Source organism: Podarcis pityusensis (genome assembly GCF_964106645.2).
Source record: "Podarcis pityusensis genome assembly, chromosome: 5".
In the NCBI taxonomy this organism is placed as follows: Eukaryota; Metazoa; Chordata; class Lepidosauria; order Squamata; family Lacertidae; genus Podarcis; species Podarcis pityusensis.
The window spans coordinates 60,773,852-60,800,989 of record NC_138032.1 but is presented as its reverse complement, the minus strand read 5'-3'; the positions used below and the strand labels follow the sequence as shown (position 1 = coordinate 60,800,989).

Here is a 27,138-nt window from a genome sequence, read left to right as displayed (position 1 = left end):
TTCCCACTGGGATGCCTGGGCAGGTTCTGACCAAGTAGCTCTTGGGTGAAATTTCTGACTCTCTGAGTGGGAAACCACATCAGAGCCATAGCATAGCCTTATCCTAGCGTATTTAATCTGGAAGGATTCAGCTGGCTTCCCAGAAGGCCCTCTGTGTGGGGAAAAACCATGATGAAGGTTGGAATCCAAAGGGGGTGAGATGCCTGCAGGATCCTTCTTTCTCCCACTATCATTGCCACAGTGGAATGATTTTATGCAGATTTGATTCAATAGTAATTCAAAAGCGGCAGGAAAGACAGAAGTATTCAAGTAGTTGCCTAGATGTTCACCTGGTGGACCTTCTCAGAAGCAACCTGAATGCAACACCCAGAATGGGTGTTTTTATTTGTTTTGTTTTGGTCCACTTGGGCAGCCCAGTAGCATGGGATACCAAAAGCCCTCTCAAGTATTCCACATCCAAGTCATAGCTGGCACCTTAATAAACTATTGGAATTGGGAGGGGGGGATTCTAGTTTTAACAATGTCTACCTAAGGGTCAAATCATATTAAGGTGGGATGCTATTGAATGTTACTCCACAACACTGGATATTGTCATGCTTAAGAAAGAAAGCTTGTTTTTTTACTGATGGTTAACTAATTTTCATTGTCCTATGTGTGTGTATGGGTTAAACCACAGAGCCTAGGACTTGCCGATCAGAAGGTCGGCAGTTCGAATCCCCGCGACGGGGTGAGCTCCCATTGCTCGGTCCCTGCTTCTGCCAACCTAGCAGTTCATAAAATGATAAACACATCTTGTCAAAAAGGATAAGCTTCCCTCATCTATTAAACATCATTTGCTCTCAAGCTAAAACACTCTTTTGCATAATCTAGCAGTTTATATGTGGCGGGATCTTTGCCTTCCAGTGTTGCAATATTCATGTCTTTTTGCAACTAGGAAGCTATGACAGTCGTAAATCTCCATCCACTTGTTACTTTCTATGAAGCGTATCTTTGCACTTACCTTTGTCTTTGACGAGAGCCTCCAGCTCTTCTTTGATGCTCTCATGCCAGCGTGTGATGTCAATATGCAGAGAATAATCACAACATGCTTTACTGTCAGCACACTCCCTCCACTGGTCATAGGCAGTCAGAAGGTTTGACCCAGATTCAGGGAACACATGGTCAACTGGAGAAACAAATGCATTCATTGGATGATGAGGGTTCAATTGCCTAATATGGGATGCCAGAGATAATGGAAACTAGAGTCCAACAACACCTGGAAGGCAATGGGTTTCCTACACCATATCTATTGAAAGGTTCTTATTTCAAGAAGCATTTTGGGGTGGTTTTTTTTGCATTTACATCTCACCTTTCTTCCAAGGCAGGCATAGGCAAACTTGGCCCTCCAGATGTTTTGGGACTACAACTCCCACCATCCCTAGCTAACAGGACAGGTGGTCAGGGATGATGGGAGTTGTAGTCCCAAAACATATGGAGGGCCGAGTTTGCCTATGCCTGCTCCAAGGAGTTCCAAGGTGAAGTACATGGTTCTCCCCAAACTCATTTTATCTTCATATAAGGCTGAGGGACTATGACTGGCCCAAGGTGAGCTTAATAGATAAGTGGGAATCTAGACTTTGGTTTCACAAGTCCTAGTCTGACACTCTAACAGATTCTAACTGACCCATCACACTGGCTCTCACATCAGAATAGGTAGCACCAAAGATCTGCAGTGTCTATAATTATATTTCAGACAACCTAATTTTTAAGATTATAACCAGGCAGGGGAAGGACACACAAAATGTTGTGAAAAATGAAAGTTCTGCTACACCCAAAGGGTTGTCGTTGTACCACAATGACATGGGGATATGTTTATGCAAGTCTATAGTACAGAATGCATTGTGGGAGCCCAGACATGCATTAAAGGCTAATTCGTGTGACCAAATGAGCAGTGATCTTACATACATACAAGTGATATGGTTTCGTGACTAGTGTCTCAAGAGGAGTGTGTTACAAGGCAAACACAGGGCATTTCTCTTGTTTGCTGAAAGTCAGCCTGGATGTGTTCAGCTCAGCTACACTCTGAGGAAATTTGGACCCAAGTGGTACCTGGCAAGAGTGCCTCGCTGAGTTGGACAGAGTTGCAATGCAAGCTTCTTTGGAGTGGCGCCACTGCCACTTACTGGAAGGGACTTGGTAAGCAGCAAGGTGGCAGGGCCACTGTGGCTGTGCAGGCACACTGTCAGAGCCAATCTGATGCTCCCACCATGCTCCTCTCCCTCCTGCTAAGAGGCAGTCACACTGGCTGTGGGGAAACTAGTCCTGTGGCCCCACCGCACCAAGTGAGCAACCTCTAATTAGCTATTTTCAGTGACCGATTTTCTGCTCTAACAACAAAAGGAATGCAGTCCACAGTAAGGGCATTACATACGAATCATGGTGGTCCCTCCTGCCAGAGCTGCTTTTGTTCCTTGATAGAAGTCGTCAGCAGAGGTCATTCCCAACACTGGCATCTGCAATCTAGTGTGGACATCTATCCCACCTGGCATAACTAGCTGGCCGTAAGCGTCAACCATTTTCACACCTCCAGGAACAACCAGGTTTTCCCCAATTTGCCTGAAAATGACATTAAAAGAGATTGCGTGCAAGTTTCATTCAAGGAAGACAACAGCATACAGATATCCAACATATTGGGTCGGATCCAGACTAATTTCATTGAATGAAGATCCCAGCAATTAAATTATGACTTAAATCCCATTGATTTAAATGGCAATCAAGTACTGGTAACGAGATCTGGGGTAGTGAAGATGCTGTGGACGACACCTCCCATCAGCACCAGCCAACATGGCCAATGATCAGGATAAAGAGAGTTATGGTCCAAAATTACAGGAGGGGACCACATTGACTACCTCTGAACTAGATCAACTCACTGTGTTCCTGATGCTCATAACACGGCTTCTGGAAATGTGTTTTTTTACCAAACTCTCCTTGCTGAAATGCTTTCTACATTCACAGTTAAATGCTCTAGCACTCAACGGGGAGCAAAGGAAAGTGCCACCTGAGCACAGCCTTAGGATTAAGCGATAGATATATTTCTTTTGCAACCTTCCAACAGTCTGACTTAAACCCCCAAAGGTGCACTACTCAATTGTCTCCCAAGACAGATGGAGGCCAATCATACTTCTTTGAGGGCATTCCCTGTGATCCTCAGATGAAGAGCAATATAGAAAATAAATAAATAATAATAATAATCTTGATCCATAGGTCCCTGTGAGCAAAAGGTGCTGTGTACCGTAGTACTGAATGTGTTACTTTCATGTAGTTGCGTAACAACAATTATACTCTGTCTCCTCTATGCTTTGCTTATATTGTAATTAATGTATCGGAGAGCAATGAAAGTAGATCAAATTGTACACAAATATCTGTAATAAATAAAACTGTACTCCAAAATATTTTTCAGCAACTTACTTAATCAAGCCATCTTCCACATAGATATCTGCATAAAATGACTGATCATCGTTGACAATCTTTCCTCCTTTGATGAGCAGCCGGTCACTCTGATTTAAAAGCAAACAAACAATGATTTCCAAGCTAACCAGACATTTTATTAAAGGTGACTTTAGGTAGACATTCAGAAGCAGACTATGGAGAAATATGTGGTGCAAGCTGAGTGTTGGTCTCAAATCACACCTGAGATTCAGACTTCGTCTAAGACATGCAAAGCAGCTGATGTTATTTTGTCTAGAAATGCAAAAGAATGTAATACAAACAACAAAGGCAGCAAAAATTGTTGGCATCTCTGGGCTATCTGACCAACTGGTAGGAATTATGTGTTATAGAATTTAGAAAATACACTCATCAGTCTTGCCTGACTTATTTTTTTGTCAAATGTTATTGTAAAACACAGTGCCAGCCAGGCAGCTCTTAATTAAGATGGCTAGAATCCCACATTTTTCAGCTCTCAAAACAAGGAGCCATGGGTTTCTGGTGCAAAGCCTTTGTTGATTTCCCCTCTCGGCGCTGTCTCCAAGGATATTACAAGGAATCAGGCCTATAATTTGCTGAAAGGTGACTCGTTTTGAGTTGACCTCTGTTAGCAATTCCAGGGAATCTGCCAGCTGCTGGAGAATGCTAGGGAGTCAGAAACACATTATCAGAATAAATGCAGAATAAGTCACACAGCAAAGGAAAGTAAGTGTACAGAGAAGGACAGTATCCCATCCTAACGACAACAAAAATGTAATGGTTTGCAACTGAAACAGAATTTTTAACAAAGAAAAGGAATTTCTGAAGGCATGTGGAATTGGCTTCCTTGTTACATAGCCTGGGGCTTATACCCTTAACTGTAGGCCTTTATAAATGCAACAGTACTAACAAGGAAAGTATCAAGGAGTTGGCTACTTTGGTTTACAACACCCTTTCAAGGACCTCTTATAATAGGATTTAGAGTACCCAGGTGGCCTTCTTCCAAGTTCAAGTTAGCCCATACCAGTTTCATTTCATAGACCAGGGGTCAGCAAGATTTTTCTTGCCTGGGCTGGATCGGTCCTGCGGAGTTCCCTCTGTGGGCTGGATCATGCGCCTGCCTGCGATTTTCTGCGCATGCACAGACGCAATTTCCGGTGCAGCAGAAGCGAATCCCTGCGCCGCGCTGGTTTAGCGCAGTGCACAAGCAGCTTGGTTCGGGGGTGGCTCGTGGGCCAGTCAAACGACCTCCGCGGGCCACTTCCGGCCCATGGGCCTTAGGTTGGTGACCCCTGTCATAGACAGAACAATGGATGCCTTCACAACAATTCCTGGGTGTTTACACCTTGATACAGGAATATAGGGTCAATAATGATGATGTGGGTAAGACATGTGCTACCAATCAAAGTGAATAATGTATAGAAAGCATAAGAGGCTTGTTTCATCAGGATACCTCAGTGAACAGCTTCAGTGATCCACTGCAGCTCTTCCTCCCCATGAAGGGGGGACAGTATTGGATGAGCAATGCTGTAACTATTCCTAGGCTGCAGCCCTTCTCCATAACAACCAGAGCACGGGCCAGATGCGGTAAGCCAGCCTTTATTCAAACAGCTTCCTTTCAGTCTCTGCTTCAAGGGCTGGCCTACTCTGGCTCGCTCACGGCCAAACAATGAAGAATAGAGCCCTCACATGTCAGGCATTGGGGGAGCCATTCTGCTCAAAGCCCACCTCGAAAGAAAACCCCTTCTACAGAAGTGACATCACAGCTGCTCATTTTGATGGGAGAAATAGAGTACACTGAGAAAGGAAGGGAGCTGTGAGGCCTGTCTAAACCAAGATAGATAGTCCATTGGCCTGATGCAGCAGGCTCTTCAAACCATCTAACATGACAGGATGCAAGGAATGGGAAAGAGTCACCTACCTCTCCTACTAATGCATTTGAGAGTTCACAGGCTAGGCCATCAGGTCAAGAGGCTCACAACCAAGAATTACTTGGCAGGTAATGAGTTCTGACGTTGCTTACTTTAAAAGTCAACCCTAAAGGGCTTAAGCAGGCATCAGAGCTTCCTCAGTCATCATGGCCAGGATCCAAGGAGACACTTAGGTTCACACAAGGGACGTGCACTAGCTCAGCGGAATATTCACAGGCTCTCTCCCCCTTGACTCTTCATGCAGTTCCACAAGCTGTTTTTTCAATCCTCTTTGATTTCAGCTTGCCACACAGCCTTGGGAACTCCTGCCTGAACATGAGCACTAGTTTCCCAATTCTTTAGATCCTAATGAATGTGGTGTGCTTTATTCCACAGTTTATTTCAGTGGGGAGTTGGTCAGAAATTTCCACAGTTGATTTCACAAGCATAATCCGCTGTATTAGATGTAACCCTAATAGTGCATGTGTCTATATGTGCAATGTACACACACCCCTCTGATAAAGGGCAGGATAAGGAGGGGATGCAAATGGGTAGCATGACAAAATAATAATAATGATTTAGTGGATCAAACCTGGGAAGGGATCAAAAGTAGGTCAAGAAAAGAATAATTTGTGTTTTGGAGAATGCTAATGTTAAGATAGTCACAAACTGTGATTGCCTTTGAAAAGTAGAAATATGCAGAGATTCACATTGATGTGGGCTATATGCAACCAATCCTAACACCTTTAGTTGTGGTAAATGCCTGACAATTTGCTGTGTGGGGAAGCAGAAGAGAGAGAGAGACAGGAAAATATTGTTACTCTTATAGTGCAATCCCCTGAATGTCTTCTCAGAAGTAGATCCCATTAAATTCAGTGAGACTTATGACAAAGAAATATATATAGGATTGCAGTCTCAGGTGTGTATGGGTTGATGTAATGGAGATCCAGAAGGCATTTGAAATAACTACCTTTGCATAAAGATAGGTCTGATACATGGACTTATTTCAAACAGCAGAGCTTAGCTTACAGATAATATGAATGTGCACTGTATCTGAAAAGCATTTAACAGGTAAATAGAAGCTTGTTGCATTGTTATTATGAAGCACATCCAGCTGAGGATAAAACACTGTTTAAATCCTTGGGGTTCAAGTTGGGTTACATTTAACAAAAGAGGACACTAATTCTCTGCACAGGGAGCTTTCAGTGGCAAATGTCTTAAATAGCAGCCCTCAGTCAGAAGACTTCCATCCCCCTATTTTCCCCCCACCTATATTCCCAGGAACAGATTGTGTATTAGAAGTTACTACATCCCACAGTCACTGAAGAAATCCTTATAGGAAATGCTCACATTTCAGTGTTTATCTGTTCAACTTGTATCTGAAGAACCTGTATTGATTGCCTTTCACATGCCTGATACTGAGAAATACTCTAGACACCAAGCTAAATTAAGCTCTTTGCGCTTAAAAACAAATTCAGCCAAAAAGATATTAATCCCCTCTCTTTGAGGTGGAAAACACGGATATAGATTTGTCCATGGGAGGCAAATGGGGTTCCTCTGCCTCTCGAGAAAGAGGCTTGGGCTGCACACCTGCTTCTGGAAATGCACATTTTAACATTCTGAAGAGGGTCGAATGGAGGATGGTGTCGTAGGAGGTCACCCACTCAAAGGGAGTTAGAAATCCTCGAATGAGCAATCAGATCGAGGGCGGGGGTGGGCTGCAAGCGGATAAACAACAGAAGAAGGCGACACCAGCCACTTAGCGAAGAAGAAGAAAGGCGCGCCACGAAGAATGTTGTTTTGCATTCCCTTATAAGTTGATTCGGGGTGCGGATTCCTCAAGGTCTTTCGCAGCGCTTTATGACCCTGGGAGATTTCCAGAATAACACAGCGCTCTGTTTTGTTTTTCTCCTTGGAAAGCCGGTGGGTGGGGGGACCCATTGGCTCGCTTCAGCGCGAAGAAGGCAGCAGCGCGCGCCTACAGGCTGAACGTTACATGGGGAGAAAGAGCGCGCTGTGGACAAGGAGAGGTTGTTCGAGGAGTCCCCAGGCGGACGGTCACCACCAGCCATGGCCGGCGGAGGCACAAACGCCGAATGCCCTCGATCGGATCTCGCCTGCGCCTCCCGCCCCCTCCCCCTGAAGCCCACCGGGACCGCGCAGCTCCACCTACCCCTCCCTCCCCGTTGCAACCCAAACCTCCCCTCGCCTTCCCGTTACGAAAATCCTACCCAGGGGCTTCAGCTCGGCGGCCCACCCGGGTGGGATCCTCACCAGCGCCGCCAGAAGCCTCGGGAAAGGCGGAGGGTGGGGGCTGGGGGCTCCGCACAAGCCCGGGAAGCGCAGATCGGACTCTCGTAGAGCAATGCCAACCCGAGAATCATCGCCATCCCCAGCCCAGGGCCCGGCGGCTCACCGTGATCCGCGGGATGTTCTTCTTGCCTTGGTACGACATCTTCCCCCGCAGGCCTTGCCGAGCGCGGGACGGGGAGGTGGGAAGGGGTCACGGGCAGCAGCGACGACGAGGGGCCTTTGTGGGTCCAGAGGGCGCCCGGCCGAGGGAGCAGCGGCTGGCGCCGGCGGATGGCTCTATGCTGAGTGGCGCCGCGTGTGCGTGCGCGCCTCTCCGCCCGGCGGATTGTTCTGGCAAGGAGGGAGGGAGGGCGGGCAAGCGAGAGCGAGCGAGCGAGAGCAGCTCGGTGGCTCCCCCTGCGCCGGCCGCCCGGCAGCCTTGCCGAGTGAGCAGCTGCCTGATTAGCATTCCACGCCCGTGCGCCAGGCAGCGGCAGACAGGGCCCCAGACGCGCAGGCAGACAGCTCCGCCGGGGCCTCTCCTGCGAGCCCGGCCCGCCGCAGCAGCCACGGCCCTGTCCAACAAAAGCCTGCGCCTCCCCACGCCGGCCAACAAAGGCCACGTGGCCGAGCCCTCTCTCTCCAGGAGCCAGGCCCTCGTCAGCAGGGGGGCGGCTTGGCTGGAGACGCAGCCCAGAGGGCTTTTGTGTTTCCCGTTTGGTGCTTGGGGTGTGTGTGTGTGTGTGTGTGTGTGTGTGTGTTTGTGTGTTTGTGCATCCTGCTGGGAGCTGGTATAGACGCAGGCGGCTCCCCGGGGCTGATTTAGGAGCGGGAAGTTAGATCACCTGCCCCCCATCCACCCCGCTTCAGATCCATATTTCAAACCTTGCGTTGGATTGGGACTTACTCACCCCGAGTTTAACTTGAAAGCCAATATCCTTGATGTCGGTGGAACCGGCTTCCGAGTGACTAGGACCACACGCGCGCAGAGCAGCAGGGGTGCCAACTTGAATAAAATTGAGGGGGGGGGACCCAAGTAAGCCCTCTCTCGCATAATCGATCACAAGACGCGGCACATACACTCCATTTGAATGCCCATCAACTTTGGGGATCACCGGCCCCCTCAAATATTTTATGGGGAGGGGGGCGAAGTCCCTGGGAGTTGGCTCCTATGCAGAGCAGTGTTGTGTAGCCCCAAACAGGCGGGTGCTTCCCTACAGCGCTGTCATCTGCACGTCCATTCAAAAGGAAGCCCCGTTTTGTTTAACTTTTCCAAGTGTATTTCAGGTTTAAGTGACCCTCTGTTTTAATATAGCATCAGATCCTCGGGGCAACCAGCTCAGCCCTGGTCAGAATTTTCCTTCATAAGCACCACCGAGTGTTGAAGACAGAGATCTGGCTAGGATCCAATAATAAGGGGATCCTCTGCGGAATCAGATGCACTTGGCGAGGTGCTGTTTCAAACGACGCGTAATTCACTAAGGAATTCTCTGTCGCACGATTTAATTGGTGACCAGTAGCTTAGTGTGCTGGTTTTGTTTTTAAGGATGGGATAAATTCATGCAGAGGATATGTCAGCTCTGCTCTAAGGGGTCCTGGTCACGAGCGATGGGTCGTCCATATTCCGAGGATATAATGAATAATGGGAGGCCTTGGAGGCAAACAAAAGGAGCGGGCTCCTGCCTTTGTGCTCTGCCTGTAGGCTTCCTGAAAGCATCAGTCTGGCCACTCCTATGGAAACGCAAGTTCCAGGTTAGGTGGAGTCTGGATGTGATCCTGGAGGGCTCTGGTGTACAAGGCTGATGTTGTAACATGTGATGTGTTGCCTGAGTTTTGTTTGTTTACCTCTTCCCTCCACACACCCCTTTCCTTTTGTGTCCTATCTTTTTAAGACTTTAATTGGGCGTTTTGCTGGGCTAGATAACGGGGTATAAGTGTTTTGCAGGAATAAGTAAAATGTGTCACTCATTTCAGAGAACAAAGAGAAAATATGCATGCCTGTTCAGAAGCAGAGTTCAAGGGAACTTACACCAAGGTAAGTATTCTTTATTTCTATTTAGAATTGCAGCCTTAATCAATAACTTGCAGGGCAGCCAAGTAGCATTTAGACTGGCGAACGAAACCTCAGTTCTTAAAGCTTTGTGCTCAAATTACCAGGAAAAAGAGATTGTCACAAGAGACTCCCTCCCTCCCTCTCCACTGCACCACGTGGAAAGTAGTTTATTAAAAACCATTTATCAGCATTAAAGTGGAAGAGAAGAGGGGCATTCTGCCTTGCTGCAATTCCCACTCAGATGTAGGAGGTGTGGTTGTGTGTGTGTAAAATGAGCCTGCTGGATCAGGCCAATGGCCTATCTATTCCACCATGCTGGTGGCCAACCAGATGTCTATAGCAAGCCCCCAGGCAGGATCTGAGTGCTGCAGCCACTCTCTCCTCCTGCTGCTTCCAGCAACTAGCATTCAGAAGTCTGCTGCCTCCACAGTGGAGATAAGAACATTAGCCACCAAGGCTAGCATTCTGGGTTAATATAATCTCCAGCCCTAACCTCAAACTCCGCATGGCTCCTGCTACTGGGAAGAAACACCCGGTCCTACCTTTATTAAAAGCATTTTGGGTTGCTATTTTATGCCAATTTCCCCCAAAGTATGCCTCACTGAAATTCCTATGCCTATCTACTCAGAAGTAAGTCCCTTTGAGTTAACCCGGACCTACCCTACAGTAAATGTGCAAAGCATTTCAGCCTTCCCATCCAATTCTTTTATTCATATTAAAATCAATAAAATGACTCCTATTGGCTGTAACATAAGACCGGGTCTGTTGAATCTCACAGCAGCAGAGGAGATTTCTACGGACCATGCACGCTGACTCCGATGTACACTCTGCCTTGGAAAGAGACTGAAGAGACAAAAGCCAGGTCCCCGGTGACGCTCATTTGCGTTGCAAAATAACAGAGGACACAGTGCTCCTGCTCTACCTGTGGGGTATACATGGCTGCCACGCCACATTTAAAGAGGACGCTGGAGAAAGCCAGCCAGCCGTCTAAACGGGCTGCAGCCGACTGGGAAATCAATCGCCACCTGGCGTCCCGATCAGTCCTCTTCGGAGGGCGGGAGGGGGGCGATTGTGACAGGTTTCGTGACCTCGGATGCGATTAAGAAGCGGCGGCTCCACTGTGAATTCCAAACCACATTCCAGTTCAGGAAATGCAGCTGGCTCTGTCGCTTGCTCGGAGCAGCTCTCGCGCCTCTGAAATCGAGGGCGGACGCCGAGCCGCTCACGGGTTTGCCAGGTCCTCGTCTCACGAGCTGAACCTGCGCGCATGAGCCGAGTCACTTCGAGCGCCGCCTACTTGGCTGGAAGAGACCCAGACGCTAGGCGCTTTCTGCCTGTTCCCGGGCCGTTTGGCTGATTCCGCTAAGGGACTAGCCTTTCTGCACCGGATTTGCTCATTACCTTCCTCAGGTCGTTAAATACGTCCCTGAAACATTTCTATGGGGGGACAGACAGACAGAGCGCTGGATCAGCTTTATCCCGCACCGTCAAAAGTTTAGCCCCATCTCCTCCAATGACCGTCCCCAGCGCCTTCCTCCCCCGGTTACCTGATGGCAGCCATTGGGTAATTCCTCCGCTACTCCAACTGACGGCGGGCCCGCGGGTGTGAGGACCGGGGTACTTTGGCTGCCGCTGCTGGCTTCGCTCTGCCCCTCCGACCCGCTGGAGAGCTGGCTGAGGTCCCCTCGACTGAGCTTCTGGTTGCTGCCCCCTCGCCTCCCTCCGCCGAGCGATTCGAAGTCCAGCGTCTTGTTTTCGAAGGCGCCCTCCACGTTGCAAAACATCCCTCCGTACTTCTGCCGGGGCTTGGGGCTGCAGGTGCCGAGGGCCGCGAAATAATCGGGCACTTCCTCCTCTTTCTTCTCCGGCGGCTGGAGCTGCTCCCTCGGCTCTGCCATGGCTGCTAGGGAGGGAGGCCGCCTGCCTGGGACTGCTGGAGAGTGGAGCGAAGTGTTGCCCTCGGGGAGGGCTGGGGAACTAGCGCCGTGTGGGGATGGGGGTGTCACGGCAACGCAGGGGCTCAATCCGATTTCACTTGTCAGATGTAAACTCCTAGCCAGCTCCGCGCTGCGTTAGGCAGGTAACGCCATTGGTCTTCGCCACGAGCCTGGCTGGCTGGGAGCTGTCCACGCTCTGTGGTGCTGAAGCAGCCGCGCCGAAGGAGTTCATTAGGAGGACATCCCAGCGAGAGCCCACCTACAGGAGAATTTCCATCGCTGTCACTTAAACGCTGCTTTGCCTCTCGCGGGGGGTTGGCTCAACTCACCATGCATGAGTCGAGGTGGTCCCAGAAGAAGAATAAACACAATGGAAGTTTACTGACAGCCTTTATTGAATCAATTATTCCCTTACCAACGGAGACAGACACAAGAGATAACGTGCTTGCTTTTGCTCCATTAACAGTTTATTAAGGGATAGCCAAAGGCGTTTTGAACAAAAGCGAAGCACTTTTCTATGTAGGGCTATAGAACATTTGTAGCCCAGTGCTTACACTTAAGTCTGTAAACCCTTGCCAACTACAATTCTGTAGATGAAATTTGAAGACTTATTTGAATGGAATGCATGCATTATGAAGCACATGATACACTGGCATACCTTGCATTTTCTCTTCTGCATTCCTTTAATTTTGATCCAGATATGTGCAAAAAAGTAGAATAAATATTGTTACATTTTCATCACAACTGCAGTGTGGTGTCTGACAAACAATTTGATTATACTATTTGTGGAAAAATTTCAGTGCCACCTGGTGGGATTTATTTATTTTTTTACTAATCATTTCATTTTGCTGATGGTAATTTAGGTCAGAATTCATATAAAAAGTAGGTTCCTCCACAGATTATTTAAATTTTCAGTTTCATTATGAATGAGATAACAGTACTCCAGTATACGATTTCTGCTTGCAACTAATGTCAGCCTTTGGGCAACAGACTGTTCAGTTTCACGTACTTTATTCCCTTGTTGTTTTAGCTGATACAGGATTATAGCTCTAGAAATGAGTTACTAAACAGAATTAGGTCATTGCACTGCAATGCTAGCAGAAAGCTTGGCTCAAAGTTCTTGTTTTTAAAGCAAGCAGAAAGGAGAGACCCCTATTTATCCATGAACACAAAGTCATTTCTTACAGTCAAGACCTGTAAAATCTAATGAACATACATATCTAATGTACCTAATGTAAGGACTAGTTCCAGAATTATTAATCCAGTTGCTATGTGCAAATGCTCACACAAAGTGGTCTCCTATGGCCAGTGTGACACTCTCCAAATTCTCTTGGAAGATTTTGGAGGCTACTTCCATGAGCAGGAAACCGGAACCACCATTTACAGAAATTGTGCTATATTCCCTTCCAATGGGCCACCATAATAGGAAACTTTAGAAAGGGGGAAGTGGGCTGCAGGTCACAAACCAGTCAATTACTTCTTTCTTCTCAGCATAACCTACCTTACATAACCTTGGTATTTCCAAACTGTCAGCACATTGCTGTTGTCTTCACACCTCCTCAGCATATAGACTTATATAGACCTTTTTGTACACTAGGCATGCATGTGGTAAAATAGGATAAAGATATGGAAATTGATTGAATGTTTCTTGGCAGGATACAGCTATTTAATCAAGTCATAAGACATTTAAAGAGATGTGTTGGGAGCTGGGTTGTCTATGGTTGGCTGTAATTGTTGGTAAAATAAATGGAAATATTCTCTACAACAATCTGGAGCATAGTTTTTTGATGCGTGCTGATCAATGTGTAAAGTTACTCAGATTACTCCATTGGTATAGTTCAAAAGCAACTACTGCTGTTTACATGGTGGCTTCAACACTTTTCTTTTTGTGCTGCATGGAGAAAATCCATGTCTAGTCATTCATACGTTTAAAAGACTTTTTTAATTAAAAGTTTACAATAATTTATGTACTTTACAAATGAATAGAAAGTATCTGATATATATAGCATATGAATCACAATACAAAAATATGTGTAAAACTTTGTACATATAAGCCTATTTTAGGCTCATCAATTATCTCTTTAGCACAGAACCAAACATTAAGTATTTAGGATATGATTATTATGAGATTACATTAGAAAACACAAGTAAACCATGGCATATTTTATCATGGAAGAAAACTATTGTATATGCTTTTAGTTTTGACAGACATTTACAGCAGCTGCTTAAATAAACTGTACACTAAATATGCGGATGTACTGTACATATTCACAATACGATTTCCTGAGTCTAAACTAAATCCATTACTGTTCAGAAACACACTCTGCACTGTAAGGGTTTAATGGTGTCATTAAAGATACAGGTTAATTTGGCACCTGTCCACCACAAATAACTTTCAGGTGCATTGGTTTTCTCCATGATGACAGGTATTTATGTTAACAAGCTGTGTAAGGCACTCTGGGATATACTGAAGACTACAGATATTAAGCGAGCTGAATACTTTCAAATAACAGCCACAGTCCTTCAACAGCTTGAACCACAGGCATAAGTCTGGTATACATAACACACAGTCACTGACAAATTAAGCAGCAATTCAAATGGATTATAGTTTAGACGTGATGGCAAAACAATTACCCAGAATATACATGTTCTCTAACTGATGAGCGCAAGTCATATGCCAAACTAGTTGTGAACATGGTATATGATTATATTATTAAGGCTTTCTTGGAACTCTGGTGTTACAATTCAATGTAGTTACACATATCTTCTTTCCATATTGGCTATTGTCATATATCAGTAATTAAACTAAAAATGTAAGTGCATGCTGGTGCATATATGGTCCCAGCTATTACTACATGGGGTGAGATGGGGGAGTGAGCATCCTTGGGTTTGTGCATCCTTTGGCACAAGAACTTTTACTGTCAAACAGCACTTACAGGCATATTTCCCTCTCCAGATAAGTTCAGTGCATGGGATGCCTTCCCTGTTTACTTGAATGTCAGCAAACTTCCATTAGGGCCATGTACTATTCAAACAGGAAAATTGGCATTGTCCACTCACTGGAGTCCATGGTTTCCTTTGCTAGCTTCCCAAGAATTAGCTGTATATGGCATGTGAAATAATGGCAGTGCTTAAAACATGCAGCTGATGGGTTGGATGAATCTCTGCATTGGTGAAACATCACAAAACAAGATATGATGACAGTGGTGCAGAATACTATTCTATCATGACAGGCAAATACTAGCTCTACGCTTTAGAACTGGCTTCCTATTAAACAGTGTAATTCTACGCATGCTTATTTGGAAGTACTTTGCAGTGTGTTCGACGGTGTTTACTCCCTAGTAAGTGTGTACGATTGCAGCCTAAATTGCCTTCATATAGAATATGTTCTAGAAGGTTTGCTGTGCATACAGCTCCTCCCAAGTGATGGCTTCACTATAAATTTAAAGGGAGCATATCTTTTTGTGCATGCAAGAGACCAGTGTGCACATCAAGAGCACACTTAATACTCTAGATTGGGCAACTGTAAATTCAAGGTAGGCACCCCATCTTATTGGAGACAAATCTAGCAAAATTATATACAAATCTGTTTTTACTACTTTTATCTCACAATATACATAGCAGACCCATATAAATGCTAGAGAATTACATTGGAGAAATGGAGCATATTATTCCTTGTTAGTGCATTACCAAAGGAACAGTGAATTTAAGACATAATCCTAGGTACAGCTCCTTAGAAGTTAGTTCCAACGAAATCCATGGAATCTCCTTCCACCTTATGGACAGATACAAAAACATGAACACAAGAGCAGCTTCCAGAGCAGCATGGGAAGCTGGGGTTAGAAAATTAAATGTGTAATACACCAGGTAGTTTATGGAAGTACTTTCAGCGTACTCTACTCAGCGACTTGGATTCTGGCCATTTACTCTAATCCCAAATTCCATGTTGATCTGCAGGACTGGAGATAAAACATGCAGCAGAGATGACCAAGGAAATAATTCTGAAAGAGGCAAATGAGCACTATGACATTGTCTTGTGTGAGTCTCTTTGGGGAAACTTGCTTGTTCCTTCAGTTCCTCCAATGATTAGCATTACTGAAGGAGGTGGCAGCGTAGTGCAGCAAAATACACTCGCAGGCCTGCGTCACTCTCTGAGGAATAAAGTGGCTACAGAGGTTGCAGAATTCAGCTTTACCTGTATTTGAGATGTCTTAGATTTAGTGGAGAGGCCATTTCCTGTATCCTACATATAGCTAATGGAGACTAGAGACAGGATCTTTTCTATGGCCGCAGCTACATTTTCTGAGCATCAGGGAAGATTCTTCTGTGCAGGCAGCCTTTTGCTACACTGGCTTAGATAAGGGTCTGTGCTGAGCACAGTTGTTGTTTCAGAAAAGCATGGCTTTCTTTGCGTATTTGTGTTGTATTTCTTTGATATGTTTCATTGTGATTTTAATTCATATAAGCAGTCTTGAGTGGGATGAAAGCCTCAGAAATGTGGGGTAGAAATATTAGCAATGAACGACTCAAGTGGATGGGGTGCAGTTTAATGTTCTATACAGCTTACTGTGGTGATGACTATCATTTTGGCATGTATGCCACAAGTCAAGTTCAAAGGAAGGGATGGTGACATCCTTAATGGGCATCTTGCTTCTGGAAGCTAATGCTATGTCACTATAACCCATTTGAAGCACTCTGCTGCTTGTACAGCATGCCTTAGGATGGAGTAACTAGCTTGATAAGATGCATATTTACTCAAAAGTAGGTTCTGAAGATTTAGCGGGGCTTATTCCTAGTTAAATTGTAGAGAATTTCAATCTAAATGGCATGGCAAGCAATGTCTGAGCTTCATTTTGCTTCCCTTATTAAGGAAGTTCAGCTCAACATTTGCATGCACCATCATACAGACACTGGAGTTTTCCAGAATTTTAAGTTATCACCATCAGCAATGTGAGTAAAGTGCTACTCATCATCAAGACTAAATTATTATGTTTAGAGTCAGTGAAAGAAAACCTCTTCTGTGTGTGTGTGTGTGTGTGTGTGTGTGTGTGTATGCAATGCAATACATCTGAGTAACAGAAATCTAAATCACATTCATTGTTTGTACAAAATATCTGTTTCCATATAAACAATAGCATATTTATACACCATCACTTATTTACATGCTTCTCTGTCCTGTACAGATAAACTTGTGTTCATAATGAAGAAGAAAGAGAGAATGAAAGTGGAAATTGGCAATTCTAGGGCCATGAAATGGATATATAAACATATACATATAATGCAGAAACACGGCTGAAAAAGAAATGTATTCCAGCCAGTTTCCAAATACACTTGTCTTTAGATTCTCGAATCTTATCAAGTGCATCCTGTATATCCAGGCCACTAGCAGCATCTTAATCCCTAAGTACAGCCAGGCATTTAATTTAAGGCATTTTGAAAGATGCCTGCATTGTACATTCTGTCACACTTCAATCTGATTTGATCAATGCCCACTCTTGCCTCTAACCGAGATGGTAAAGAAGATGCATATGGGGATGCCCCAGAAGCAGGGATCTCCCATTCATTTAAAGATAAGGAGAACACTCAGTTAAGGTAACACACATGAAGTTCCTTTGCCTTTGAAGAAAACAAAAACCCAAATGTGCACATGGAGCTGTGTGCATGCATTTGAAGCTTTTCCTTGTTGCAAGAGTAGCTGGATCAGGGCAAATGTTTGTAATCCAGTAGAATGAATACTGCATGCACAAAGCAGTCAGTGCACATGGATTGGTTTAAATCCACATTATAATATTTTTTTAAGCACCTTATCTGAAGGTAGAAGTGTGGGCCCTGCTGGAATTAGCAGAAAAGTAGTTAGTTGTTATGGAGAAAAAACTGAGTGTAGCTCAGGGATAGCAGCAAATGAGTAAATCATCAGTCAACCATGGGCATAACCCATGCCAATGTATTTTGATGGGAGAGTTAGCCATGTGCTTACCATATTGGCCTGAATATAAGCCTCACTTTCCCCCCAAATTCTGACCATGAAAAGTTAAAGCGCGGCTTAAATTCGTGAACTTACAAAAATTGGCTTTTACGATATTGCTGCTGAAGCAGACATATGGTAAAATGGAACGGGCGTGAGTGCCTGCAGAATTTTTAGGGAGCAGCTTATTTTCGGGTATTGTCTTTTTCTCTCTCCTCCCCTCCCCAAATTTTAAAGATGTGGCTTATATTTGGGTATGGCTTATATTCGGGCCAATACAGTAAATATCTCACTCAATGAAAAGAAATGGTTGTTAAGGCTACAGGCCTATGTGCACTTCCTACTAGAGCATACATACTACTAAGTTAAGCACTTACATCACTAGGCAGAAGTATTTAACTCAATGGGACTTCACACTCTCCTAGGTGTGCTTAGGAGGACTGTAGCCTTAAGTGTCATCTCCGAGGAAACATGCTTAGGCTCATGCTGCATAGGTGCTTAACTTCAGAAGGATCATGTGGTGTTCAGGAGCAAAAAGGTATTATGAGTATGAAAACACTAACTTCCTTTATATTTGTTTTCAACAAAATTTCCTGTTTGGGCACTGCTTTTTTCATAAAGATCTAGAGTATCTTCTAATGACCAGATGGTGGTACCAATATGTCAATTGAATAGGCTATATATTTCCCCCCAAAAGTTTCTTCTGTTTTTCTTCTCCCATTAATGCAATAATTTTCAGTGTAGTCTCCGAGATCAGTAGTGGATCACATACTGGATAAATGTCAATTTCTGGAGCAGTTGTTTTGAACAAAAACTGAAGCTAAATTTGTTAACAGTAGCACACATTTTGGAAGTGTTCAGGGGCTACCAAAACTGGCAGCTTGTGGCCAGAATTTACTTTAAAAGGGGGGGAATCTTTAATTGGTGTTTCTGGGGGTTTTGCATACTATATTTGATGAGTCTCATTTGGGACCATGTTTTGAAGCATCACATCCTGGTCTGAATCTGAAAGAAAGTGCACACACACAGACACACACCAGAAAGGAAAAGGGAAAAAGAAGAAGACAGTAACTACAAAATGCTCATAGTATAATTTCGTCCTGCATGAATTGTCACGCACCAAGCCAGACACAGTCAGTCTGCCATTTATGGAAGCCTATCAAGGGCTTGATAAATGCCTGCTTTTTGCTATCTTTTGGGACTCAAAAAAGAGGAGGCTTGGCAGTCCTAATATGTGTCTGGTGAACTATGTTGGACTTAGTGGACACTGATGTTTCGTTATGAAATTAACAAAGAAAAGGATGGAAACAAAGAGGAAATGCAACCACTGGCTAACATCTCTAATTTTACTACATCATAAAAGAAGTTCTAAGGATGGACAAGTCAAAGGATGAACCACTATCCTTCATTGTACTAGTGCAATGTGAGAAACCATAATTGCTGATTGTCCATATGGCCTGATTAAACACAAATCATAAGCCTTCCCCTCAGGTATCTAAGTTATGATGTAGCTGAGTTTATGGACAAGGAGAGTGCAGGGAATGATGCAGTTTTATATTAACAAGGCTGCAGCACAACTGAGAAGCCAATCTTTTTTGATTCCATCAATCTAAAGATTTATAAATCTGAGAGGAAACCACAGTATGTTTCAATCAAATGGGGAAAGAAAGATGTAAGGCAACATCAAAATAGTGTTAGGTTCAGAAGTGACCAACCATAGGATGGAACCAAAGGGGTGTTTAGGCAAGCCCAAGACATTTTGGTTTGCACATATGGTACCCAATTTCCACATATTTCCCCCTCCAGCTGCAACACCTCCACCACATCCCATTCTGTTCCTAAGGGTTCCCAACCATCAGGAGCTGATTTTGAAAAGCACAGTTGAGTGCAATGAAAAAGAGGGGATGGGGGACCTCTGTTCCACAAGGGAAAATCCACTTGAGGTTCTTAGGGTTCATCTCACTTTTTATGATCAGCACCCAACAAACATATAAAAACATGAGAAAAATAAAAGAAAAAAATCAGTAAAAGAAAATCAGATGGGCCCACTGCCCACCTTCAGTTTAGTTATCAACCCAGAGGTCATCCTGCATGAACAGTAGAGTAGTGGTGAATTCAGAAGTGCAGGGTCCCTTCATGATAGTCATAGCCATGCCCCATCTCTGCCACACACACCTCACAACCATGCCTCCTCACAGACACACTGCCTTCTAAGGTTCTACAATAATCCTCTAATTATACAACAATAATAATTAGGGATGCATTGCAACAATCAATTGTTGCAAGGGTTGCTTTTCAGCTAAAACTGCTATTTTCTGTGCGCATACATGGGCTAATAATTTGGAGTGCGCCGATACCTTCTTCTGGAGTGATTTAATGGTCCATCAGACTTCTTTGATGGTCCATTGTATGTAGAAGAACTTGTCCACCACCCTCTTGAAACTGAAGCACCATGTGTTTTCAGTGTTCCTAAATGCTTAGCTTTGGAGCATACAGAACAATGCCTCCTCAATCGTCTTCTTATGCACCTTTTCCAGAGTGATACTATGAGCCAATCCTCAGTCACTGACTCATCTCTTGTCTCCTACCAGTGCAAAGGGTGAGAAGACTTCTCAGTAGCTAAAAAGCTAAAAAAAGTAGCTAAAAATCTACTAAGAGATGGGGAACCTTCTGCAGAAATAATAATAGGTTCTTTGACCTCCTATGATCCCAGACCACTACACCTTTGTGCATGAATCTCACTGACTGCCTTTAAGTGTGTTCCAGGGAGCCTTGGAACCTTGGAAAAGAGCTCTATAAAAGACCTCAGGATTCTTAACATTTTACAATAACTAGGATCCCTTGGGGAATAGTAAAACTGATATAAAACCATTGAACTAGTGGTGATATACCCTGACATTTCTCCCATTTTTGCCTTACCCCACGGAGAGGGAAATTGATGAATATTCTGCAGCTGGCTTGGGGATCCCTAATGCATGCAACTACAGACATTCCTCTTTCTCTCTAGGGACAATGATGAACCAACTGCCTCCTTCCATGCTATCCTTGATGGAAATAGCACAGAACACATGGAAAAGCATAAAGAATCAACCCTCTCTTGCACACATAATTTAGAAACAGATTACAACAGAACACATTCCTTTTCTTGTCTTAGGAACTACAACACCCAGTACAAGGTGCAGAAATCACTTGGCAAATGATGTAACCAGAATTTATACATGTAGGCTTCTATATGTGGATTTCTGGCTGCGTCAAAGCTTCTGTCAGTGACAATCAGTGTGGCTGTAAGTATGGAAGAAACTCGTCATCTGACTACAGCCAGGCAGCACTACTGATGATAATATAGAAGTCACATTTCAAGTTGCAAGCTTGAGCTATTGGGGCTCACTTCCAAGGTTCTCAGAGATGCTGGTTTGAAGCAGTGAGTATCACTGAGGACATGAAGTTCCTATATAATCTTCTCCTTTCATTTACATGAAATGAATGGAAAATCCAGGCTCACACATATATGCTTCAGCTTGCATCAGGACATAAATACTTTAGTTCTATCAATCAGCAGAGACTATTTTTTTGTACATCATTGTCTTTTAAAATACCCGACATTTTTGCCCTCAGCCTTCCCTAGTTTAAAATAAAAACACTTTTTTTCAGAGTCAAACAAGCAGGAAAGTTTAAAGTAAGAGCTGATTTATTTATTTTTAAAGTAAGCACTGAAGTTAAAACTCAAATGAGTATGGAAAATGTAAGCTGGTAAGTAATGTTTTAAAGAGTTGGTGCAATTATTGACAGGAAAGTTAATATTATAAAGATGAATGCTAAAATAAGCAGTCCAATCAATCTATGATAGATAGATGATAGATGATAGATAGATAGATGATAGATACATAGATAGATGGATGGATGGATTGATATGATGACAGTTTGTTTAAACTCATCACTCTGATCTGAAAATCACAGGTCCCATGATCTCGCCTTTAGTAGGAGGGTATGAGGATAATCATGAATGGATAAAACGATTTCCCATTTGACACTCAGCAGATGGTCCATCTGTCCTTGCAGTCAATTCTCAACTGGGCATTAGACATATAAGCCACCATATGGCTAGGAAACACAGACACTATGAGCATCAGAAATGGGTTACTTTTATAAATATGTTTTGGAGGGGGCAAAGGAAAAGGATAAAGTTTACCTGTAAATGTGGAATAATTAACAATTTGTAATAGTTTACAATGTAATAATTGTCCCAAGTAGCGGACATCACAATATATGTGCAATCTTTCTTTTTAAAAGTTTTTTAATTTAAATCATTTCCCTCCAGTCATAGGAAGAAATGCATTTCTCCTTCACCATATTTATTTTGTAAGGATTTTTTTTCTAAACCTAGACAATAAGCATTATTGGGATTTCCCCATAAAAAAAACAATTAGTTATGTAAACATTGGAACTGAGCAAAAATAGCAGCTCGTTGCCAGAATACACACACACACACTCCCTTGTATTTTTCTAAATGAAAGCTATAGGAAGATGTGGGAGACAGTGCTACAATTCCCACAGAGTGAAAAAAATACTGAAGGAAATCAAAATTACATTAGAATTATTATTTGAAACATCAAAATAAGCAGTATACTGTATAGGAATAATCTGTCCTCAAATCTGTATAAGACAAAAAGGTTAACGCTGAGCATAATGCCTGGAGACCAGTTCTCAGTTCTGGGGAAAACCCACTATTTTAAAGTGTGTTTGGTTCAGAAGAGATTGTAAGATTATTAACTTGAATTAATATAATCATTAACTATTATTTAGATGACAAAAAAACAGGAGACACCATTACAGGCTTGTCAAATGATGCGAAAATGACTTGAAATCGCCTAAGAGACAACCCATCATTCAATGACAGAAGGGGAATCTGCTATGAACAAAAAGTAGCAAAGGCAGCAGACCTAGGCACAGACCACAAACTATGCAGGGGATATTTTTGCAAGACTCAAATGCTACCAGAGTTTCAAGATCCTTGCCAGAACTTCCGTGTGGATGGAAATGCTTAATACTCTTTCCCCAGAGGCTGCTCCTAGTGTGAGTGACACAGCTTTTAAGCCTCATCCTGCTTCATTTCAGCCGCACCAAACTGAAGCTCCACACATTTCTAGATTGAGTGCGCAGGACTAATCCTCAGAATGGTGATCCTGTTGAGGATAGATGCCTCCCTTAATCCAGAATCGGCAGCTAGACTGGTGACTGGGAGTGGCCGCCGAAACCATATAACACTGGTCCTGAAAGACCTACATTGGCTCCCCGTACGTTTCCGAGCACAACTCACCAAATGTTGGTGCTGACATTTAAAGCCCTAAATGGCCTTGGCCCAGTATACCTGAAGGAGTGTCTCCACCCCCATCACTCAGCCTGGACACTGAGGTCGTCCTCCGAGGGTCTTCTGGCAGTTCCCTTACTGCAAGAAGTGAAGCTACAGAGAACCAGGCGGTGGGCCTTCTCAGTCATGGCACCCTTCCTGTGGAATGCCCTCCCATCAGATGTCAAGGAAATAAACAACTATCTGACCTTTAGAAGACATCTGAAGGCAACCCTGTTTAGGGAAGTTTTTAATGTTTGATGTTTTATTGTGTTTTTAATATTCTGTTGGGAGTCGCCCAGAGTGGGCGGGGAAACCCAGCCAGAGGGGTGAGGCATAAATTAATTATTATTATCCCTACTATTGTATCCATGGCCATTTCTTTTGTCACAGACAGGGTGAGGGCCACTATTTCTGAGAGTACACGCATGTCAGCACCCTATCCCAGTTGCTAGGGCAGATTATGTTGATGCCTGTAATAGTTGTAGGGTCCCAAGAGTCTGCCTTTCAGGTGCCCTGGACACTTTCCACAGTATTTCATCTCTCAAGGCACACTTTGTAGATAGATGATAGATAGATGATAGATGATAGATAGATAGATAGATAGATAGATAGATAGATAGATAGACAGACAGATATAAAGTTGTCTGTGGTTCCTTCAGTTTTCAGTACACCACTTAGAGAAATTTATAACATTTTAAGTGGTATAGAAATTAAATAATAATAATAATAAACCCACTGCACCACAAATTTTGACAAAAGTAATGCCTATGAGATAAAAGTAGCCATTTCTTATAGATATTGAGGTGCTGAACACGCATATGACAATATCGGCTACTGTTTCTTAGAGATCCACAATAGTTTATTATATACTCAATAATAGCCTATGTCCTCCACCCCAAAGTGGAGGCCAGCCAATCAGCTCCCACAGGAGGGTAGACAATGCTCCTGGACTTGGTGTGAGTCCAGAATGGAGCATCCATTTTAGCAGCAGCAAGGAAACTCAGATCAGGGAGCCACACAGAGCTCTCCCTGCCTCTCTGCCAGCTCTCAGGACTCCCCCTCAGGACTCCCCCTTGGACCACACCCCATCCTAAGCTTTCTAATGCCCTCTGCTGGTGCTTTTGCATGGCTGGAATGCGTCCTTGAACCATGATCATGCCTTTTGGGAATACCATGTTTTTAAAATAGTGCAAAAGCATGAGAAGGGCAGGGCATACATCTCTCAAATAAAAAAAAACATATACTGATGAATTCTCTACTTGTGCTGGAGCAGCTCAGCCAGTCAATGTTTACTATGCAGAGGATATTAAGATTTATCACATCAGCTTTTCCAAAGTAGGAAACACTAGAACCAACGTGAAGTGGATGTTCTTGAATAAGGAGTTGTTGCTATCTTTTATGAGGCCATGATGTTGTAGGGCAGTGGGATTTTTACTTCAGATAAGGGCTCTTAGCTATCTGAAGTCAAATAGATGTCCCATCCAAGTGGACAGGGGTGTTTGAGAGCTCACTTAGTGTAGATGCTGCTGTGGATTATAGCTTCCAATCAGCACCACTTCAGGATGTGCATGTATTCAATTGCGGTGCTCTTTGAAAGAGATGACTGAAGTGAGTGACAAAGGGCAGACCACATTTTTTGCTATTGCCACTGTCATCTTTATGGGCTTGCACAGGAAATTAAGCCAGAGATAGATAAGGGCAACGTATGTTTCGAAATACAACTCCTTTGAGATTCCTAAATGAACAAGAGACTAGTAAAAGTTCAGATGCAAAATGACGTGAGGGTCTGCAGCATCATTAAGCCTTAAGAAAATCAGACACAGACAAGCTATAAAAGTGTGGCTCCTAAAAGAGCTGATGCACTGATGTCAGGAAGTAGTGAATAAGGCTGCTGATTAAGCCTATGAACGTAATTGCCTCTCTTTCCCTGCAATTCTAACGGTGAATGTATTTGGGAAGGATATGTTGACCCAAATGGGATATGGAATTATCTACTTCCTGGAAGATCAATTCCACGAGTAAATCTGAATTACATATTTAATATCTTATTGTCCTTAATCAGTTCCAGTCTGAATTCACCATTCCTAACCACTGGCAGGTCTATATAGCAGAAGATGCTACACTAGGCAACCAGGGGAAGATTTGCTTGAATGCAAGTAGAATGCCCTATGAAATTGGGGGTCTTGCTTTATTGACCAATTCTATTCCAAAAGCAGGCCAGAACACAGACTGGAACTGGTCCAGATAATGAAATAGATATAAAGTATATGCCAGATATATCATATATGATGCACATGCAGGATATATCATAAACACCTACTTTTTTGTGCAGAGGGTTGTTTTAGGCTTTGAAAATCATATGAGACCATCATTGCACTTCACGAAATATTTAATGCACTTTCCCCATATCCGTCTGTCTAAACATGTCCAAGGATAACTGCATTTTTACAAGCTTATGCTATGAACCAATGCAGCTCATACTGCTGGAAACAAATTGGATCCCTATCCCAGAACAGTCACTGAAGTGGTTATCACATGACTGCCCCCTGGACTTCATGCATAACAAAGTACTAATCACTGCACAGGGCAGTCAGTTTGCATGATAAGAGAACGGGTGGTCCACACAGCCTTTTTCACATCCTCTTAACTATAAATGCTTGTAAGATGAAAGGACAAACAGCTATTAGAGGAAAAGTTCCATAGATGAACATGGAATTGAAGAAGTGGATAGATACCAGGTAGGAAAATTAAGGGTCTGACTTCAAGCTATTCAAGCTACACACTTCAAGGTTATAGCAGGAAATTCAGGTCGACAGACACTCTCCCCACAATTCACACTTTTGAATATGGGGTGGGGGGAGGAATACCCCAGTGGCATGAGTTAAGGGCAGGATGTCAACTCAGATTTTCTGTTCTAATCCCTTTCCTTCTCTTGGGTGAATAAATACATTTAATGTGATTGAAACCCGGTTCTCTTTGTGAGCACCCTTTGATAGCAACTTTCAACTGAAAACTGTTCAGCTTTTTCAATTCCCCCTTTATGTGGATTCAGAAAACAGAGTTATAAATTCACCATAGTCTAAATTTATCATGCTGTCTAAGGCTCATTTTTGAACAGCTGACACAAGATAGAGGACTCTGCTTCTCAGGGCAATCAGCCCCTTTTATCAGCACAGCCCATGACTTTGATACACAGGAACAAACCCAAATTGTTGAGCTTTTTGGTGGAAACATACCCCAAAAATAGAGATTTTAAGCTTTTTGAGCTGTTTTCACCTGCTTTTTCCATCCCGTCATACATCTGGTCTCCCCCTGACATTTTGCCAATTTGGCAAAAATCCCGCCTGGCGTCATTTTTAAACTTGGACATGTCAGGAAAATTCCAGACGTATGGCAGGCCTAGGAGAATGTTAAGTGTGGGGCAGTTGGGTATTGTTTAGGGGAAACCAACCTCGTAAGCCAAATTAAGATCCCTCCCGGGTGAAATGAGACCCACTAGATGGAGATTCCCCACTGCTGGTATTGAGGGCTATCAAAAAAAGGGTATAAATTTAGAATTACAGCAAGTGATTACTACCATTCCACTTCCCAGCCCTGTGAATGCTTCCTAGGATGGCCATATGCCCTACTCTGACATCTCTTTGGAGGGCTGTCAGAGACTAATCCTATGTTTGAAAGGCTGTCTGTTCCAAGTCTGGTTTTTAAAGATGAAGCACCCTATGAAGGGAGTTGAAGGTGTCCATCAACAGTAAGCATCTCAACAGCACTGAAAAAGCACCGGACCACTGTTTTCCCCGCTATGGGAAAATATATTGCATTTCTATTCAACTAGGGTCATTATTGCTAGCCTTGCTGCTATACATGTAATTTAGCATATGCAAATTTTAAACAACATGTGTCTTTCCTTGTTCTTTTTGGTGATGGTTTCCCCCCACTCTCTTTTTGGTGAGGTATAAGTGGCCAGTTAAATTCCATCCAGTGAACTGATCTGGCAGAGCAGATAAATCTTCTGCAGACGTATCAAGAGTTCTATCCACAACATTGCACACATATGAATCGGGGAAGTAGGTCACTGCAGCAGTGCAGCCTGCAGCAGTTCAAAAGCTACTTTATCATACACTGCGTTTAAGCCAAGCAAAGTTTTAGAGCACTGCTGGCCATCGCATATCAGCTGTACCTTGCATGTA

The 27,138-nt window shown here is 43.6% G+C and overlaps 2 protein-coding genes across 20 annotated transcripts in view; both read right to left on the bottom strand.

Moving 5' to 3' along the window:
- Window positions 1-11,612, bottom strand: part of DPYSL4 (dihydropyrimidinase like 4) — a 33,772-nt gene extending 22,160 nt beyond the window's left edge. The window contains exons 1-4 of one of the 2 annotated variants that reach the window (XM_081007197.1): window positions 11,247-11,612; window positions 3,448-3,536; window positions 2,411-2,595; window positions 1,001-1,165 (exon numbers count right to left, since the gene is read on the bottom strand). In XM_081007197.1, the coding sequence (XP_080863323.1) occupies window positions 1,001-1,165; window positions 2,411-2,595; window positions 3,448-3,536; window positions 11,247-11,597 (790 nt within the window). In that variant the 5' untranslated portion in view covers window positions 11,598-11,612. Of the gene's footprint in view, window positions 1-1,000; window positions 1,166-2,410; window positions 2,596-3,447; window positions 3,537-7,770; window positions 8,133-11,246 lie in introns of those variants that run through there. The other variant, XM_081007196.1, reaches the window with a different exon arrangement.
- Window positions 11,613-14,632: 3,020 nt separating this feature from the next.
- Window positions 14,633-27,138, bottom strand: part of JAKMIP3 (Janus kinase and microtubule interacting protein 3) — a 125,893-nt gene continuing 113,387 nt past the window's right edge. For all 18 annotated transcript variants that reach the window (XM_081007143.1, XM_081007129.1, XM_081007146.1 and 15 more), the window contains one exon: window positions 14,633-18,606. The gene's annotated coding sequence lies outside the window, so the exon portion shown is untranslated. The remainder of the gene's footprint in view (window positions 18,607-27,138) is intronic.